General features: G+C 38.3%; 1 protein-coding gene across 3 annotated transcripts in view; it reads left to right on the top strand.

The window, feature by feature from the left end:
* Positions 1-17,737, top strand: part of plekhh1 (pleckstrin homology, MyTH4 and FERM domain containing H1) — a 91,059-nt gene that overhangs the window by 23,807 nt on the left and 49,515 nt on the right. For 2 of the 3 annotated variants that reach the window (XM_062968047.1, XM_062968045.1), the window contains exons 2-4: positions 3,437-4,065; positions 13,008-13,114; positions 13,421-13,576. In XM_062968047.1, coding sequence (XP_062824117.1) covers positions 13,451-13,576 — 126 coding nt within the window. In that variant the 5' untranslated portion in view covers positions 3,437-4,065; positions 13,008-13,114; positions 13,421-13,450. Of the gene's footprint in view, positions 1-3,436; positions 4,066-11,440; positions 11,599-13,007; positions 13,115-13,420; positions 13,577-17,737 lie in introns of all 3 variants that reach the window. The other variant, XM_062968046.1, reaches the window with a different exon arrangement.

Raw genomic sequence — 17,737 nt, 5'->3', positions numbered from 1 at the left:
AAGACCTAGGACAAATGGGCCCCTTTGGGAATTCAAGTGCAGATTTCAGAGTCTTTGGCCCCATCTACACTGTCACATAATCCAATTTCTGAATCCGATTATCTGCATTGAACTGGATTATGTAGTAGTCTAGACATATAATCCAGTCCAAAACAGATAATCGGGATCAGATACTATGGCAGTGTAGATCCAACCATGCTTACACCAGTACATAGGAAGATTTTGTTTTTGGTCACATGAGGGTCTCTCCTTCCAGCTTAATATTGAGTCCAATGATTGGCAGCACCTCTCCTCTGAATATTCCTTGTCCAAGGCTGTATCCACACCACATAATTATAGCAGTTTGACTTCTCAATTCTATGGAATTCTGGGATTTATACTGTTGTGATATACTCTTTTGTTAGGCTCCTTCTACACTGCGATATAAAATCTAGATTATCTGCTTTCAACTGGATTATATGGCAGTATAGTGTTCCCTCATTACTTCGCGGTTCGCTTTTTGCAGATTCGCTGTTTCGTGGTTTTTCAGTAAAGACTTAAAATAGTGTATAACTACTAAAATAATGTATAAATATATAACGTCCCTACTTCACGGATTTTGATTTACTGCAGGTGGTCCTGGAACCTAACCCCCATGATAAGTGAGCGAACACAGTATAGACTCATATTATCCAGTTCAAAGCAGATAATGTGGAGTGTCTGCTTTGACAATTTGGATTATATGGCAGTGTAGAGGGGGCCTCAGAGACCTCTGGTGCCAAATTAAAAATCCCAGGATTCCATAGGATGGAGCCAAGTAGTGTCAAGCTACTATGCTTTTGCAATGTGAATGGCCTCTAAGAGAACCCTGTGGAATGTATGGAATTGCCATAAATTGACAGGTGACTTGAAGTCATCTATACACACACCATAGAGCTTTGAACAAAGCCTTTTCCAACCTAGATACAGACGCAGAACTACAGAATTGTAATCTGTTGTTGCCATTTGCCATCAAGTCAACTTCAACTTATGGTGACACCATGAATGCAAAACCTGCAAGAAATCTTGCCTCAACAGTCCTACTCAGATTTTGCAAACCCGGGCTTCCTTGATTTGATCAATCCACCTGTAAAGCAGTCTTTCTCTACTTGGCCTTCCAATGTGTCAAGCATAATCTTTTATATTTTAGCAATCCACAGTATCTGCAGAACTCTTCTCCAGCACCACATTCAAATGAGTTGATTTTCTTCCTGCCTTTTTTTTTACTATCTATTGCATAGAAATCAGAAATGCTATGTCCTGGGTGATTCTAACTATAGCATTTAATGATATATGTTTTTACACTTGAAACTTTTACAGCTCTTGAGGCTCATGACTACCTTCCAAGTGTAGTTCTGATTTCTTGACTACGGTTTCAATTTTGACGAATGAGCCAAAGTATAGGGAATTGTTATACATTTTAGCTACTTAATTCACCAGGGCATTATTTTGTAATCATATGTGAAAAGTGTCATCTCTAGTGATGGTTAGCAGGGGATATTCCACTCATTCTATAAGATTTATTTATGAAACATTGCTTCATTAATGTAATGTAATTGATTAATTTTAAAGCAAAAAAATGACTTGTGTATATGATACTTCAATAAAGAAAAAGGGGGAATGATTGATATTTGGGGTTATATTGTTTAGCACGTTTTGGGTGAAGTGAAAAGGAAAGAACAATGTTACTGAAAATGCCTACCAGGAGATGCAAGGATTCAGTCTGGAAACTTTTGCATGCAAAACTGACTCTTCTTTATGTCTATGGCATAGTGTTTATATCCTGTTGCTTCTTACATCTTGGGTCAATCATTTGCCACTTACTACCCATAAGAGTGAAATAAGTATTCCAGTTGTAATGCTGAACTAAAAGTCTGTCTGGTAACAACAACAACAACAACAACAACAACAACAACAACAACAACTTTATTCTTATATCCCACCCTATCTCTCTGAAGGTATTCGGAGCAGCTTATGTGGGTACCAAGTCCAATAGTACAGCAATAAAACAATGACATAAAATACAATACAATTACAAAGAATTAATACATAAAATATATAAAATATTATAAAACATAAACTGAACAACAACCAATAACCAATCGCCAAGTGCAGTGGACATGTTCAGAATTTGGGCAGGGTAATAATGATACATGTACAATATATTGCAGGGCTACTGGTAAGATGGGCAAATAATAAAGTGCAGAGGCTGAGTATAAGGTGGAGGTAGAAGGACTCAGTCAAGTTGTAACCAAATAAGTCAAAGGCACATTGAAATAACCAAGTTTTCAGGTCTTTCTGGAAGGTAGCCAAGGTGGGGGCTATTCTAAAGGAGGGAGTTCCAGAGCTGGGGGGCCACCACCGAAAAGGCCCTCTCCTTCGTCCCCACCAACCGTGCTTGAGATGGCATTGGGAGCATGAGAAGGGCCTCCCCAGTAGATCTTAAAGTTCATGCAGGTTCATAGTAGAAGATATGATCACGAAAATAGGCTTGACCCGAATCGTTTAGGGCTTTATAGGTGATAACCAGAACCTTGAATTGGGACCGGAAACTCATTGGCAGCCAGTGGAGTTGTTTTAATAGGGGGATTGTCCCTTCCCTATAATTCGCTCCTATTAACAACCTGGCCACCATCCATTGTACTCATTGAAATTTCTGGGCCTTCTTCAAAGGCAGCGTCACGTGGAGTGCATTGCAGTAATCCAGTCTGGAGGTAACTAAGGCATGGACCACTGTGGCCAAGTCAGGCTTCTCGAGGTACAGTCCACAAGTAATCCATAAGTCCTGCTTGTATATGCTCAGATGTATGTGAGAATCCTCTGAAATAAAAGTTGCCATGAGCAACAAAACCAAGCTGTTAAGTTTCCCTCCCCGGCTGCATCTGCACTGCAGAATTAATGCAGTTTAACATCCCTTTTAACTGCTATGGATAGGGAATCATGGGAGCTATAATTTTACAAGGTCTTTTTAGCCTTCTCTGCCAAAGACTGCTGGTGTCAAACAAACTACACATTCTAGAATTCCATAGGATGGAGCTATGGCAGTTAAAGGGGTGTCAAGCTACTTTTGCAATGTGAATGGCCTCTAAGAAAACTCTGTGAAATGTATAGGAGTGCCATAAGTCGACAGGTGACTTGAAGGCACCTATACACATCATAGGATTTCATAGCATTGAGCTGTGGCAGATAAAGTGGTCAAACTGCATTAATTCTACAGTGTAGATGCACCCCTTCATCCAGTAGTACTCATCTGCCTATCCAGTACTTTTTGGGTCAGAAGGGAGGTGGGAAAAGATATTTGCACGAAGGTGTCTGTATCAACCTGTACTACAGAATTTGTCCCAAACTTTCTCCTCATACATGATTCTGTATCTGTTGACATCTTAGTAATGTTCATTTTGTTCTCTCACTATTCTAGATTTTTTAAAAACCTTGTCTCAAGCCCTCTACCTTCTTTTCTGAAAAATAAAACGGACGTGTACTGTGGAGCACTTGGTAGCATGGATTTATGGATATGTTTGTGCAGCTTCAACATTGAAGAAACATTGCAAACCCAAGGAACAGATTCCAGGAATAAGATTTTCTTCTGGGCAAACCTGAAAGAAAAAAAATAAGTGACTGTTTGGATGACCAAAAAGCCACTTCTTACAGAATGACTACAAAATGCTTGAGGTTATGGAAGACCCTCTCACCTGCTCTTAATACAGGCAGATAATGGCTGCCCGGAAAGGGTTAAAAGTGTATAGTGCCAATGCTGATGTCAGTTCCCGTGCTTCTTTGGAGGGCTGGCCCCGCTGTGATATTTGAGCCTGGCTCTCCCACTTGAGGGGAAAGACACAGACAGCAAGCACCGAGAGAGAATGGGAAGGAGCTGAATGGGATCCCAGGAGAAGCAGAGCTCAGCCTGGGAGGGAGCCTTTGGTTGGGGTGCCCTGCCCCACCTCCAGGCCGCCTTTCTCTGGCTTCACAGACTGGAGGAGAGCAGGAGCGGGCAAGACGGTGTCCCTGAGCACAAGGCAAACTTGGTCTGATCAAGAACAATACAAGGTCAGCCACTGAGGAAACTGCTGCACTCTTTGCTCTTTCTTCCCTATGTCCCGCTTGCCTCTGCTCTCATTATTCTTGCTAGAGCAAAGGTTAAGATCGGATGGGGTACACCTGCTTCTCCCTCCACCCCATGCCTAGAGCCTGTTTTGTGCAGATCTACTAAAATAGTTGGCAGCAAGTGATGGCATTCACTTGGGGCTTCGTTGTTGTTTTTGTACAGAAAGTGATTGCTATAGCATGCATATGTTATGTACTATTGCTGATCTGATCAGAAAAATGTCATTTTTTGAGTGTCTACATCATGCATGGGCAAACATTGGCCCTCCAGGTGTTTTTGGACTTCGACTCCCACTATTCCTAACAGCTGGAATGGTGAGAGTTGAAGTCCAAAACATCTGGAGGACCAAAGTTTGCCCATGCCTGGTCTACATGATGGTGGGGATGCTTGCTATTGTTGTTTTCTGCTTATTAATACATACTACTGATATCAACCAATATGAAATATGGGCAGAATAACTAGCTGTGGGTTGTTGTGCATTTTCCAGGCTGTATGGCCATGTTCCAGAAGCATTCTCTCCTGATGTTTCGCCCACATCTATGGCAGGCATTCTCAGAGGTTGTGAGGTATTGTGGGCAAAACTTCAGGAGAGAATGCTTCTGGAACATGGCCATATAGCCTAGAAAATGCACAACAACCCAGTGATTCCAGCCATGAAAGCATTCAACAACATAACTAGGAGTATTTGAGATCTTTGCCATCTCTCTTAAATAGTTTAATTACTATATTAAACACAGAGGAAAAAGTCCATCAATACCAGAAAAATTGTTCGTAAGTAAAAATTTCAGATTGTGCTGTGTCTCTTGTACAAATGGATGCCAGAAAAAGCGGGATGCCATGAACTAATGTCAGAGTCAAGGGCTGTGGGAGATGCCTTCATGTGTTGCCTAGTATGAGTGTCCTTGGGAAAAGATAAAAGTAAACAAGCTTTTGTGGTCCTTTGGCTGCTGACTCCCAAGTTCTTAAAAGTTATTTCTTTAACTCATCATGATTTCAGCTTTATTGTTTATAGTTCAGCCTTTTTGCTTGGGTGCTTTATTTGTTAAAGGATTTCTATACTGTTTTCTTCCAAAATCAGTCTGAAGATATAAATCAATCAGTTAAACCATAAATAAAACATAACAGTAATATAAAACAGAGAAAGAGAAAACTACAGAAAGCATGGCACTGTTCCCTAAAACTCAGCTTTTAAAAGTGGACTTTATGCTTTTACTGTATTTAAAAATGAGAAAACCAGGTGCACTGATTATTTATCTGCATGAAAAGTCATTCTGCAACTTGTAACCAAAAGGAACTGTTCCCTCCCTTGAACTCATCTCATGAGTTCCCATAGAATAGATTGACTTCCCAGTAGCAGGCTTTCCAACTGTCTTTTAACTTGCAAAGTACTTGTGAATTTAGTTTAAGAAGAGACTGCCTGAAATTTCACATACAAATTAGAAGTCTTGTTGCTTGTGCAATGTTTGTTTGTTTATTTATTTACAGTATTTAGATTCCGCCCTTCTCACCCCGAAGGGGACTCAGGGCGGATCACAATGTACACATACAAGGCAAACATTCAATGCCATATGAACATAGAGACAGAGACAGACAGACAGACAATGTTACCTCTTTAGAATCATAACTTAACCTGTGATCTACCTAGTTGGTTATACATGTGTATACATGTGTTACAGTGATTGTTTCCATCATCAAATCTGTAGGGGAGCACAGAGTGGTCCAATTATGTATAACTCCGGCAAGTGCACTAAACACTAGAGTACCAAGTCAATGAGAAGATGTGAAGCTGACACGCTGCATTATAAGAGTATATAAAAATTGTAATGTAATAAAAGTCCTGTCTGATGTTGGAAGCTAAGCAGCATCTTTAGTGATTGTATGTGGGTTGGAGACCACCAACAAATACTAGATGCTGTCAGCTATATTTTAGGGGAAGGAAGTGACAAAACCACCTCTGAGTATTCCTTGTCTAAAAAATCCTTGGGAAATTAATGGGATCACCATAAGTCAACAGGTGACTTGAAGGCATACAGAGAAACATATTTTCCAAGCGCTTTGCTAGTTTCTAGTCTTTTGAACAAAAACAATCTTAGGAAGTTTTGAAAGGAGATTCCACCTGAACTTTAGGAAGAACTTCCTAACTGTGAGAGCAGTTCAGTGGTGGAACTCTCTACCCCAGAGTGTGGTGGAAGCTCCTTCTTTGGAGGCTTTTAAGCAGAGGCTGGATGGCCATCTGTCAGGGGTGCTTTGAATGCGATTTTCCTGCTTCTTGGCAGGGGGTTGGACTGGATGGCCCATGAGGTCTCTTCCAACTCTATGATTAAAGTTACCTGCTTGTGAATTTCTTATCTTCCACAGACCATCTGTGATCTGTGATGCAACAAGTTGTGTTACATGAACCTGCATTAGAATGAGCAAGCAGTATAGCTGGGCTGTTTGGCAGCTGTGCTTGATTTATGAAGTACAACACATTGTTGTGAACTGTGCTATTGCTAAAGCCAGCTAAAGTAGTGATAAAACTACTGAAGTGGCAGAATAAGGATGGTGTTAATTAACATGAGAAAACAATTTTAATTATTTATTTAATGGTTGGCATTTTTGTCATTAATGCGCTACTTTTGAAATGCATGATAGATTAATCTATTAGAACGCTTCAACTGACTAATCAGGTTGATGTGTCATTCAGAATTCTGTTGTGGACTTACATCTTCGTAAGTAGACTTGCATATTTGGGAATTAGAATTGCACAATTATGTAATGCCCATATTTAGGAGAGTGCAGCTATTTCTGTACTATGTCTCAAAGCCAGCAAAGTGTCTGCTGCACATTGGGGCCAATGTGTATTGCTTCTGATGTGCTATGTATTGGGCACCAGTGCACATCAGGCATTCCTTCTGGTGTCTCTTTATACCACTTTGCCGTTCAGTAAAAGGGTTCCTTAGTACCTCTGCTAAGTATAAGTAAAGCATAATGTAACAAGTCATATAGAATTCCAGCAATTATTTTTAAGATTTATAAAAGCAGAGATTCATTTTTTATCGCACTTATAGCACGTTCATGAGCATAATTAAGTTTGCCTTGTTCAGGAAGGATGTTTCCTGCATGGCAATTTTATGCAAATATATTTGATTGCTTAGTTAATTAACTAAAATGAACTATCAATTGAAGAGTTCTTTAATTGGGTGGCAGGCTGTGTAATGCATGTTTCCTAAGGTGCCTAGCAATATTCAACAAGATGTATATGATTATATACATATTGAAAAATACTGTGTAATGTCGAACAGTGTACAATACATAGTTTTTTCTCAAAATGAGCAGTTATTAGGCTTTGCTTTGAAATTGTTTGGTAAACAGAAAAGATACATTTCCAAAAATTTATTTTTCAAATGTGAAATTATAACAATTCCATATCATTCCCAGAAAACTGGCAGCTCCAGAGCCAAAAGGAACAGTTTCAGAATGAGTCATTTTGTCATAATAAGTGATAACAGAACTGTAAAACTAGATCTTTGATTACATTTTTGGCATTCCCCTCTAGAGAGATACATTCATAGTGCAAATGGCACAATGCACCACTAGTCTAGCACTACCAATGCCAAGTGATATATTGTTGCAAAAAAGGGGCTTGGTTTTAGATTAGGAGGAACATAATTTGTCTGAATTCTCCTAATTTTGAAAAATGAACACATGGGAGAAGGAAAGTGAAGCCAATACTTATCTAATCTTTGTTTAGAAATTTCTGAATTCTGTACATTTTTATTTCTTCTCTTAATGCAAGCAACAGCTCAAGTGTGTGTATGATCTGTCTTCTCCCATAAAAGAAAAAGTTTCTTATAGTGCAGAAAATAATAGAACCAACATTGTCCTCCTGTGTACAACAAAGCACAATGTTTTTACTTAGCAAAAGGGCTTGGGAGCTCATACTTTGGGCAGCTGGTGGTCAGATCTCTAACTCTTGGCCTCAAGATGGGTCATACCAAGAATCAAATGCCCCCTGGGATGCTCTGTCAAGACCTTGTAACTCAGTCCTTAATATGTTAAGTTGGAAGGGAGACCCATTGAGATTAGTGGGGCTTCTTCCCTGATATACATAAAATTTAAGATTTCAGCCCTGATAATAATATCATAGTGATCTCTGCCCAGGATAATCTGAAGAGTTAAAGTTGCATCAGGATAACAGCATCTTTGCTGAATTATCACATTACTTTGCTCCTTTCCCACCACACTCCCAATGGCAAATAGCCTGGAAAACATTTCTTTTAGAAATACACAAAATTGGTTAATTACCGCCTTTTAAAAAGAAATGTCTTTCAACAGCCTTCCTCTCAGAGAGCAGCGGGAAAGGAGCAATATCATGTGATAAATCCAAAGCAAAGACACTATTGTCCTGCTGTAATTGTGATTTGCCTGCCTCGTGATGAACTCCGAAGCGGTCATTATGCATCTATATTTAGCAGCAAAAGTGATCAGGAATAGAACAGCACTTAGTATTGTGGCATCTTGCCAAAACATTTCAATTAATTTTTATTTGTGAACTTTAAAGTTCCAGAAAGCATCTAAAGCATTTTCATGGCTTCCCTACAGAAACTACTCAATTGCAGTGTGCATGCTCACAACCAATGAGATTTGAGATTATTGCATAAATCAACCTACAACATATGGATTCCCATTTACTATTACAATGTACTACCGTACAACAACGGTTGTAATTGGATTCACTTTACTAAGATCTGAATTTTCAATCATCAATTATTTGGATTCAGTCTAAGAATTTAGGATTCAGTGAAATATCTTCAGATAATGTGGCACATTCTAATAAATATTACTTTTCGTCAATGTGCTATTGTGATTTTTATCTATAGTGATTTTACTGGGATTGCTCCAAGATAACTTATCATATAGGAACTTCTGTTGTTGAGCAATGTCGGAGTTACGACCTTTTGTAAAAGCGCTCAAGACTTGGCTGTTTGGTTGTGCATTTAAGTAAATCAGATCAAATTTGCCAAATAGTCACTGTTGAATGTTTTTATGTTGAATGTTTTTATATTGTGGAATGATATTTTAAATTGTAAGTCGCTCAGAGCACTCTGGTGGAGAGCGACTAATTAAGAAATAAAGTGAAGTGAAGTGAAGAAGTTTTCTAGGGGCGCTGAAATTCAATTTGTCTTAGACTTCATAATGTTTCCCCTTTCTTTCTCTTTGATTCCCCAGAGATTCTTGCATCTATAATTCAAACTTTCTTTTTCCCAGTCATTGTCTGACATATTATGTTTGAATCGTTTTGTCAATTTGGTTATTAAAATCTCATGGGGTTGTTACCTCCCTAATTTCAACAACTTTTCCAAGTATGTATCTTTCCAGATCTTGGTGAGTATTAGATTATATTTGCATAAATGACATTGATGGTGGTAATGATTTAGATGTTGATGAATTAACTACTTTGCTCTACCTTCAAGCATTTCTGTGTGTTGATTAATTAATCACAATATTTTATAGAATTTTTCTTTTTTGGCCACTTTTCCAAGATTTCAGCAGCTCTTTACATTTATATCCATTTAGCTTGAGAGCAAGAAAACAGACAAACAGACAAGACTAAATATATTTTATACTGAGTTAGTGATGTGATGCCCTGCTGAAACCTAATGAACCAGGCGGTATCTTTGCTCTCATTATCTTATTTGCTTGGATACTTCATAAACAAAGCTTTTGCCACAGAAGGGTTTCTGTCGTCTGTAAGGATACTTGGTATATTGTGTCTTCTGCCCACTTCAATTATCTCATGGCCTTCTAATGAAGGGACACATTGGCCATGTGAATCTTAAGTGTAAGCTAAGCAACAGGCCTGTTATTCATGCTTCCTTAGCAAAACCACATGCTAAATGATTAAATACATAGTGACAAGCTGTTGGGATAGACTTGCTAGCAAGTATTAGAGTCAATGTGACTTGGTGACAGTGGTTCCCAACCTTTTTGACTTGCAGAACCTTTTTTAGAATCAATTTCTATGATGGAGCCCCTTAGGCCTGCCCTATGTCTTACAAGTTGATGGTGTTTAGGAGTTTGTTATTTGAGGGGGGGGGGGGGGGGGCAGGAAGATAAGAGTAATGGAATGTAAATCATTGAGCAATGTTCATGCAATGACACTGTATTTTAAAAACATTGAAATTTACCATAATATCTCAATTTATTCTCAACTACTACCAATACACATGATATTGTCAAAACTTGGCTCAAAACATAGGCCAAAAATGACCCAATGGGAAAAAGCATGGAAAAGAAGAATGAAATACACGGCATGTCAGAACCTGAAGGAAAATATCTACAAAATGCATCTACGTTGTTATCTCCCTCCAGAGAGATCAGCGAAGATGTACAACTGCACCGACAAATGTTAGAAATGTGGAAAAGAAAAAAGCACATTTTACCACATGTGGTGGACATGCAACAAAGTAAAAAACTACTGGAAACAGATTCATGTATATCTCGAAAAAAAATGTTAAACACAAACTTGAAAATGACTCCACAATTGTACCTTTTGAACGTGCCAGATGAAGAACTAGAAAGGAAATTCAGAAAATTTTTGCTTTATATGACAGTGGCAGTTTGAATAATATATGCCGGATATTGGAAAACCTCAGAGAAACCTCCCTTAGAAGAATGGGGGAAATACATTACAGATTTGCTAAAGTAATTGTACTCTTGACAGGAGAATTATTAGAGAATGTTGTTAATGAATGGCAACCAGTGATTCAACATCTCAATTAAAAGTATAATTAAATTAATAATGTACATAGGGGATCTTAAAAGACTGTAGACACAGAGGAAGTGAATATTAATTGAGAACCGATGATACCTTTACATGTACTATTTAAATAGAAGACTGTGGCCCTTTATAAAAGGTATTATGCAAAAAATTATAATGAAGCATTAATAGCTGGAAAATATTGCACGATACGCAACAAACACCTAGAAATGTATGACTATTTGAATAAATAAATAAATATTCAAACAGTAAAAAAAAACTTGGCCATACATAAAAAATTCTTCGGTTCAATAAACCAAACCATTTGCATTACAACAGAACTAGAGTCCACAGTAGTGCAACAGTATGCCTAAGTTAAGGCATTACATAAAATAATATATAAATATTTAATGAGATACCTGTGGTTGCATTTTTTTTTTTTTTTGCACAGTGACAAATTCAACTCGGCAAATTTCTGTTCAGAATGTAATTTCTAGTTTTCTTATTTTGATTCTACTTTTTGTTTCTTATCCTTAATTGTTATTAATTTTTTATTTATTTTTATGTTCTTGGAGTGGCTGTGGAGCCCCTGGGAAGTGCACGCAAAGCCTTTAGGGCTCCGCGGAGCACAGGTTGGGAACCACTGCTTGGTGGTCTAAATTTGAAAGCTGTGCTGGAAAGAAAAGGAGAATATGGAAACCAGAGAGCTTTTTATAATCTTCAGAAGATGATGGTAATGAAACTATTTATGCCTGCATTTTCTCCATATTAAAATCATTGTTGTTAACTGCTATCAAGTTGACGCCTATAAATGTGAGATCTCTAAGTCACTTTGTCATCAACAGTCCTGCTCAGGACTTGCAAACTTAGGGCTGTGGTGTCTTTGTTTGAATCCATCCACTTGAAATGCAGTCTTCCGCTTTTCCTACTGTCATCTTTCCTCCCCAATTTATGGTGATCCTAAGCTGAACAGGATTTTATAAGGTTGAGTGTGTTTTTCCCAAGGTCCCCCAGTGGGTCTTCATGGCCAAATGGGGAATAAAACCCTGTTCTCCAAAATCTTATTCTAACACTCAAACCACTATATGCTGACTTCATTATTGTCTTATCTAGTGAGGCCCCTTCCACACAGCTGAATAAAATCCCATATTATCTACTTTGAACTGGGTTATATGGTAGTGTGAACTCAGATAACCCAGTTCAAAGCAGATATTGTGAGAATTTCTGCCTTGATATTCTGGGTTATATGGCTGTGGAAGGGCCCAGAATAATGTCTTCTCACAATATAAAATGATTACAGTATAGCTAAAGACATACAAAATGTTGTCGTATTATGTCTGCACTTACCACATTACACTATGTAACAGAATTTGGAAAAAAATGTTCCTGGTTTGAAAGTGTTATTTCCCGTTTAATCGTGTGGTATTTTGAAAGTAGTTGTTATACTCCAGAAACTTCAGTTTCATAGCTGCCACAAACTACCATATATTTAATTGGTTGAGACTCAATGAGATATTCACTGAAAGCAAAAAGTGGTGCAGGATGTCCCGCAAAAAAAAAAAAGTTTTTTGCAGTTTAATGCACTTTCCCCATGTTTTATGATAGAACCAAATAGGAAATGACATTTATAACCCAGGAATAGAAATTGTGTTACATAGTGTTATAGCTCCTACTGGTTTATAGCACACTTTTAAAGTCTTATGTTATGAGACTTGGTTCCCAAATGTATGATTTCTCAGCACTTGATTATAGTACACTTGGTGACTACCAGTTGACTGCCAGATTGATCTAGTGGGCTGGCTCCACTTGAAAAAGCATTGCTATGGAGGTGCTGGGGTCATCAAGTGACGGGTAAGCATGTATCAAGCATTTTTTTCATAAAAACAAGTAATAATAGTAAGACTTCATTTATATTCCACCCTATCTCCCTAAAGGGATTCAGTAGTTCTCTTCTCTTTTGTAACACTTAAAAATATTTTCCACTCAGTTATGGTAGACCTATTTTTTCCGAATGGAAATCTCCTTACCAATATTTGGATTGGAATCCAGTTATTTTAGCTTAGGAAGTATTCAAAAGCATTGTATAGAAAGTGAAATGTCCCAAAAGATTCTGACAGCCCCCCCTTTCTTTTTTATTTCTAGAAATCTATCCCATTTAGAATTTCGGCTTTTCATTTTTGAACTGGGCACTACTACCAGGATGACAATAAAAAACACTCTATGTATGTTGACCACAGTTTCCCAATGAGGTATGTCTTGGTTCTGTTTCTTTGCTTTTAGCGATCTACTCATACACCCAGTCTGAGGTTTGGAATTCCAACTCAAGATGAGCAGCAATCTTCAATACTCCATCCAATGTTGAGGTATCTAGCTGAATATCGAGAATAATTATGACTGCCATAAGCAAGCAAACACATATATAGGCATTCTCTTGTATTACTATAAAATAAACATATTTATTGGAAAGTAGAACTTTTTGCAATGTGAAGGCAGGAGACCTATAAAGATGACAAATATATGACAGATTTTTTTCCTTCTTGATCTTGCTTATTTAGGAATTTCTGAACACTGTAAAGGAGTTCAAAATGGCAGAGCTCACTGCTGAAAATGGCAGCTGTACGGACTGGCAGAAACGATGCTTTATGTTAGAGACACAGCTTTTCAAATTCCGGCTGCAGGCTAGTAAAATCCGGGAGCTTCTGGCTGAGAAGGTAAGGCAAAAGCCATGTATTCATCCACTATCATAGAATCAAAGGGTTGGAAGAGACCTCATGGGCCATCCAGTCCAACCCCCTGCCAAGAAGCTGGAAAATCACATTCAAAGCACCCCCTATAAGCACTATATTTTTTTGCTTATTTTATCAACACATGGATTGAGTGATCAGTAGAATGTTTGAATGGCTTTCAATAAGGTTGGTTGACCAATAGGGGAATATACAATATTTTCAGGACAAAAAGCTATGGAAACCATGTAGTGAGGAACTACATAAAAATGAAGGAATAATAACTGGATTGTTGTAATAGTTTCCCTTGTAAGCAAGATGATGCTCTAGATTTCACAGCTATTTTCTCTCTCTATGCATCAAAAACACACACTACAGATTGTTCTTTGAAGGATGATAAATAATTGTTGTATATGAGTTAGTGAGTACCTACGGGTTGCTGAGCTAAATGGACTATCTCGTCTTAACTAAGACCTTATCTTTGCCATTTTGAAAGGAATTTTGTTACTGTTTTTGAAATTCAAAACTATTTTTTGCCTTGTGTGTTTCTGTTGATTTCCAATACAAAATCTTGGAAAGCCCCAGTTAAAAGCCTTATCCCATAAATAATAATATTTTTTAAAATCACCTTTTGAAAAAGAAACATGTTTGTTCAATCCTTGTTCTCCAGAACACCTGACTCAGCTCTGAAAAGGGAAATGAAGGCTCTGGAATTAATCCAGTACAGGAATGGGTATATCTGTACAACTCTTTGTTGAGATTAGGACGTAGTTTGGTTCATTGGTCAGGTTACTCTGTAACCGGATGCCTGTCTTTGAGGGTTTTCCCCCTCCTCAAAGGCCAAGGAGCAAGCTGTTAAAGGATCTATCAAAACAAAGTTTTAACTGTAAGAATATGGGTATGCCCATGCTGTGTTTCAGGCTAACCAGGCAGTTGAAAATATGATTTTACAGTTGTACTTAATGCTTCTATTTCTTGAAGTAGAGGTTTCAGTACTTCAGGCCTAAATGATCTCTCACACATAATTTATTTAGGATATCTCCCACAGAAACGATAAAGGATTATTTGATAATATACTATCTAGCAGTGACTTTTGTGCATCAAGGTCCAGAATGTGGTTAAGAAACACAGCACTTTGATAAGGATTCACACATTTCACTTTGAACCAATATGTTTTGACTGCAGGGGAGAAGGTGAGAAATTATTGCATGTAGAGCTGACCTCCATATCTCCAGTATATATAACACAACCCCCGTATCTGTGGGGCATACATTCCTGAACCTACACTGGAAACAGGAAATTGATAATAGCGAAGTCTATAGTGAACCATGGGTAATAGTGAACCCTATAGTGAACCATGGATAATAGCGAACTCTATTAGTGAACCATGGGTAATAGTGAACCATGGGTAATAGTAAACCCTATAGTGAACCATGGATAATAGCGAACTCTATTAGTGAACCATGGGTAATAGTGAACCATGGGTTATAGTAAACCCTATAGTGAACCATGGGTAATAGTGAACCTTGGGTAATAATGAATCCTATAGTGAACCATGGGTAATAGTGAACCATGGGTTATAGTAAACCCTATAGTGAACCATGGATAATAGCGAACTCTATTAGTGAACCATGGGTAATAGTGAACCATGGGTTATAGTAAACCCTATAGTGAACCATGGGTAATAGTGAACCATGGGTTATAGTAAACCCTATAGTGAACCGTGGGTAATAGTGAACCTTGGGTAATAATGAATCCTATAGTGAACCATGGGTAATAGTGAACCATGGATAATAGTGAGACCTATAGTGAACCATGGGTAATAATGAACCTTATAGTGAACCATGAATAATAGTAAACCCTATAGTGAACCATGGGTAATAGTGAACCTTATTGAAAGTTGCCATAGAGTCACCCTGGAGGACATAGCAAATTCCTGTACTAAGCCATTTCCAATATTTCATTGGATGTGCTGTAATGCTGTAATGTTGCCTTAATAACAATTCTCTGCATTGCATTCTGCCATGATTCCCTTGAGAAACCATGACAGGTAGAATGCAGTTTTTATAGGATGCGTGAAGTAATATTGGGATCTGAGATGCTGTGCGTTGCATGTCTTTGGAGACTGGGATGGCGACTTTTCTCCAACCGTCTCCCATTTGCATTCACCAGGGAAAGGGGATAATATTCTGTTGATGAGTGACATGGCACACTGTTGCCATGGCAACTTGATGACCCCATGGTAAAACACGCTGTGGGGCCCCTCTGGGGAGGAAGAGAGCAGGGCACTGAATCCAATTACCGGTAGTTTAAAATGAGAAAAGGGGGGAAATCCTCAGATTTTGACATGAATGCCTGGCTGGGCTCAGAAGTGGATCGATGTGCCTAGGATTTCCTGTGCACCTTTTGCAGAGGCCCAGAGGAGGGATGTTCGTGCTGAAAGTCAATACATCCTCCGACAGCAAATCTGGAAATGCTTCCATGAGCTTCATGCCATCGGGAACTGGCATGTACTTACACAGTTGTGCACACAAAGGGAAAGAGCCGTAATATTGTCTTGATGAGTGATATGTCAAACAGTTGCCATGGAAGCATGAAGACTTTATTAACATAAAAACTCGAGACATGAGTCTTTAGCCATCCTTCTCATTTTTGAGACATACTGTAAATCTGGTGCTTTATTGTTCTAAAACCTGCAGAAAGAGAGAGTATGGTGGGCTAATGACTGGAAAAATACTAATCAGACTTTGAAAATGGTTTTTCAAAGTTTTCCAACTATTTGCCACTTGGCTCAATTTGGCTATTAGTACAACTATGAAATGTGATGTGTGGAAAGTACCGTTTCAATGTTCGGCACATGGTTAATTTCTCCCTTGAGCTCCTTGAAGAATGCATGAACTTCAAACAGCATTATGAAGGTATAGTCCAGCCATGGGCAAACTTCATCCCTCCAGGTGTTTTGAACTTCAACTCCCGCCATTCCTAACAGCCTCAGGCCCTTTCCTTTCCCCCCCTCAGCCGCTTAAGCGGCTGAGGGGGAAAAGGAAGGGGCCTGAGGCTGTTAGGAATGGTGGGAGTTGAAGTCCAAAACACCTGGAGGACTGAAGTTTGCCCATACTTGTTATACAATGTCCCTGATCTAATTTCCCCTCTGTTCTGCTATGTGCCTGTTATTCCTCTATCCCAAATCCTGGAATTTCTGCCAAGCATGTACATACAGATCCAGATTTATATCACCACATCTGAATGAGCATATGCTGTAATATAGGGTGACCAGATCTTGGAGCTAAGGAATTAAAAACAAAATAGCTTCCAGAAACTAGTTACATTATGGTAATCGGGGGTGTAATAAAGGTACATTTCAAAACTCATGTAATGAGTAGGATTGAACTTATTTTCCTGCTTTAATGTTTTTCTTGTGACTTTCAAAAGTTACTTTTTAAGTGTATATTATGGGATTTTTAGAAACATTTTTACAGTTCTTTTCTGAATTTTATGCAATTTCCTTTTGGATTTTTCAAAATAATGCAAGTAGCGAAATAGGAACGAGTAATGCAACAAGTAGTGCAACAAGCTACTTTTCCCAAAAGTGTATAACAGTAGGCTACTTTCTGAATACTGTACTAAGAATGAACTACAAGGCTTTTTAAAGGTAATTTCCCAAGTTATAAGAGTTACTATTGGAATACAGGAGTCATCACAAGTCATTTGCAAATGTTAGGTGTCTCACATTGTTGCAAATAACCTACTACAGTGACACTCCTAAATTGAACTTTTTCAACTGGAGGCCAAAAGGGCAGACTGTGATTTCCTGATCCAATTTTGGTTTAAGATCTACTAGGAACAGTCTTTGTTTCTGAGTGGTTTTGGGGAAAAAGTCTCTTTTGCAAAACGCCTAGATTCCCCTCATGTCTAGCTCTCTTACATTAAGATATTATTCTTCCAACAGATATTTAACTGGGTTTACAGCTTAACCTAAAGGTTTTATTATAAGCTCTAGTTTCAGTTCTATTGCTTTATTGCATGGATGACTTTGTGGTTGTTTTGGTCTTTTTGGAAGCTATTTTGAGCATGATCTGGAAGACTGGGTGCAAATATATTTAGATAGATAAATAATTTCAAATAGACTTACTGGCAGTCCTAGCCAGA

This window comes from Anolis carolinensis, chromosome 1, assembly GCF_035594765.1.
Source record: "Anolis carolinensis isolate JA03-04 chromosome 1, rAnoCar3.1.pri, whole genome shotgun sequence".
Classification (NCBI taxonomy): domain Eukaryota; kingdom Metazoa; phylum Chordata; class Lepidosauria; order Squamata; family Dactyloidae; genus Anolis; species Anolis carolinensis.
This window is presented reverse-complemented; position numbering and strand designations above follow the sequence as displayed.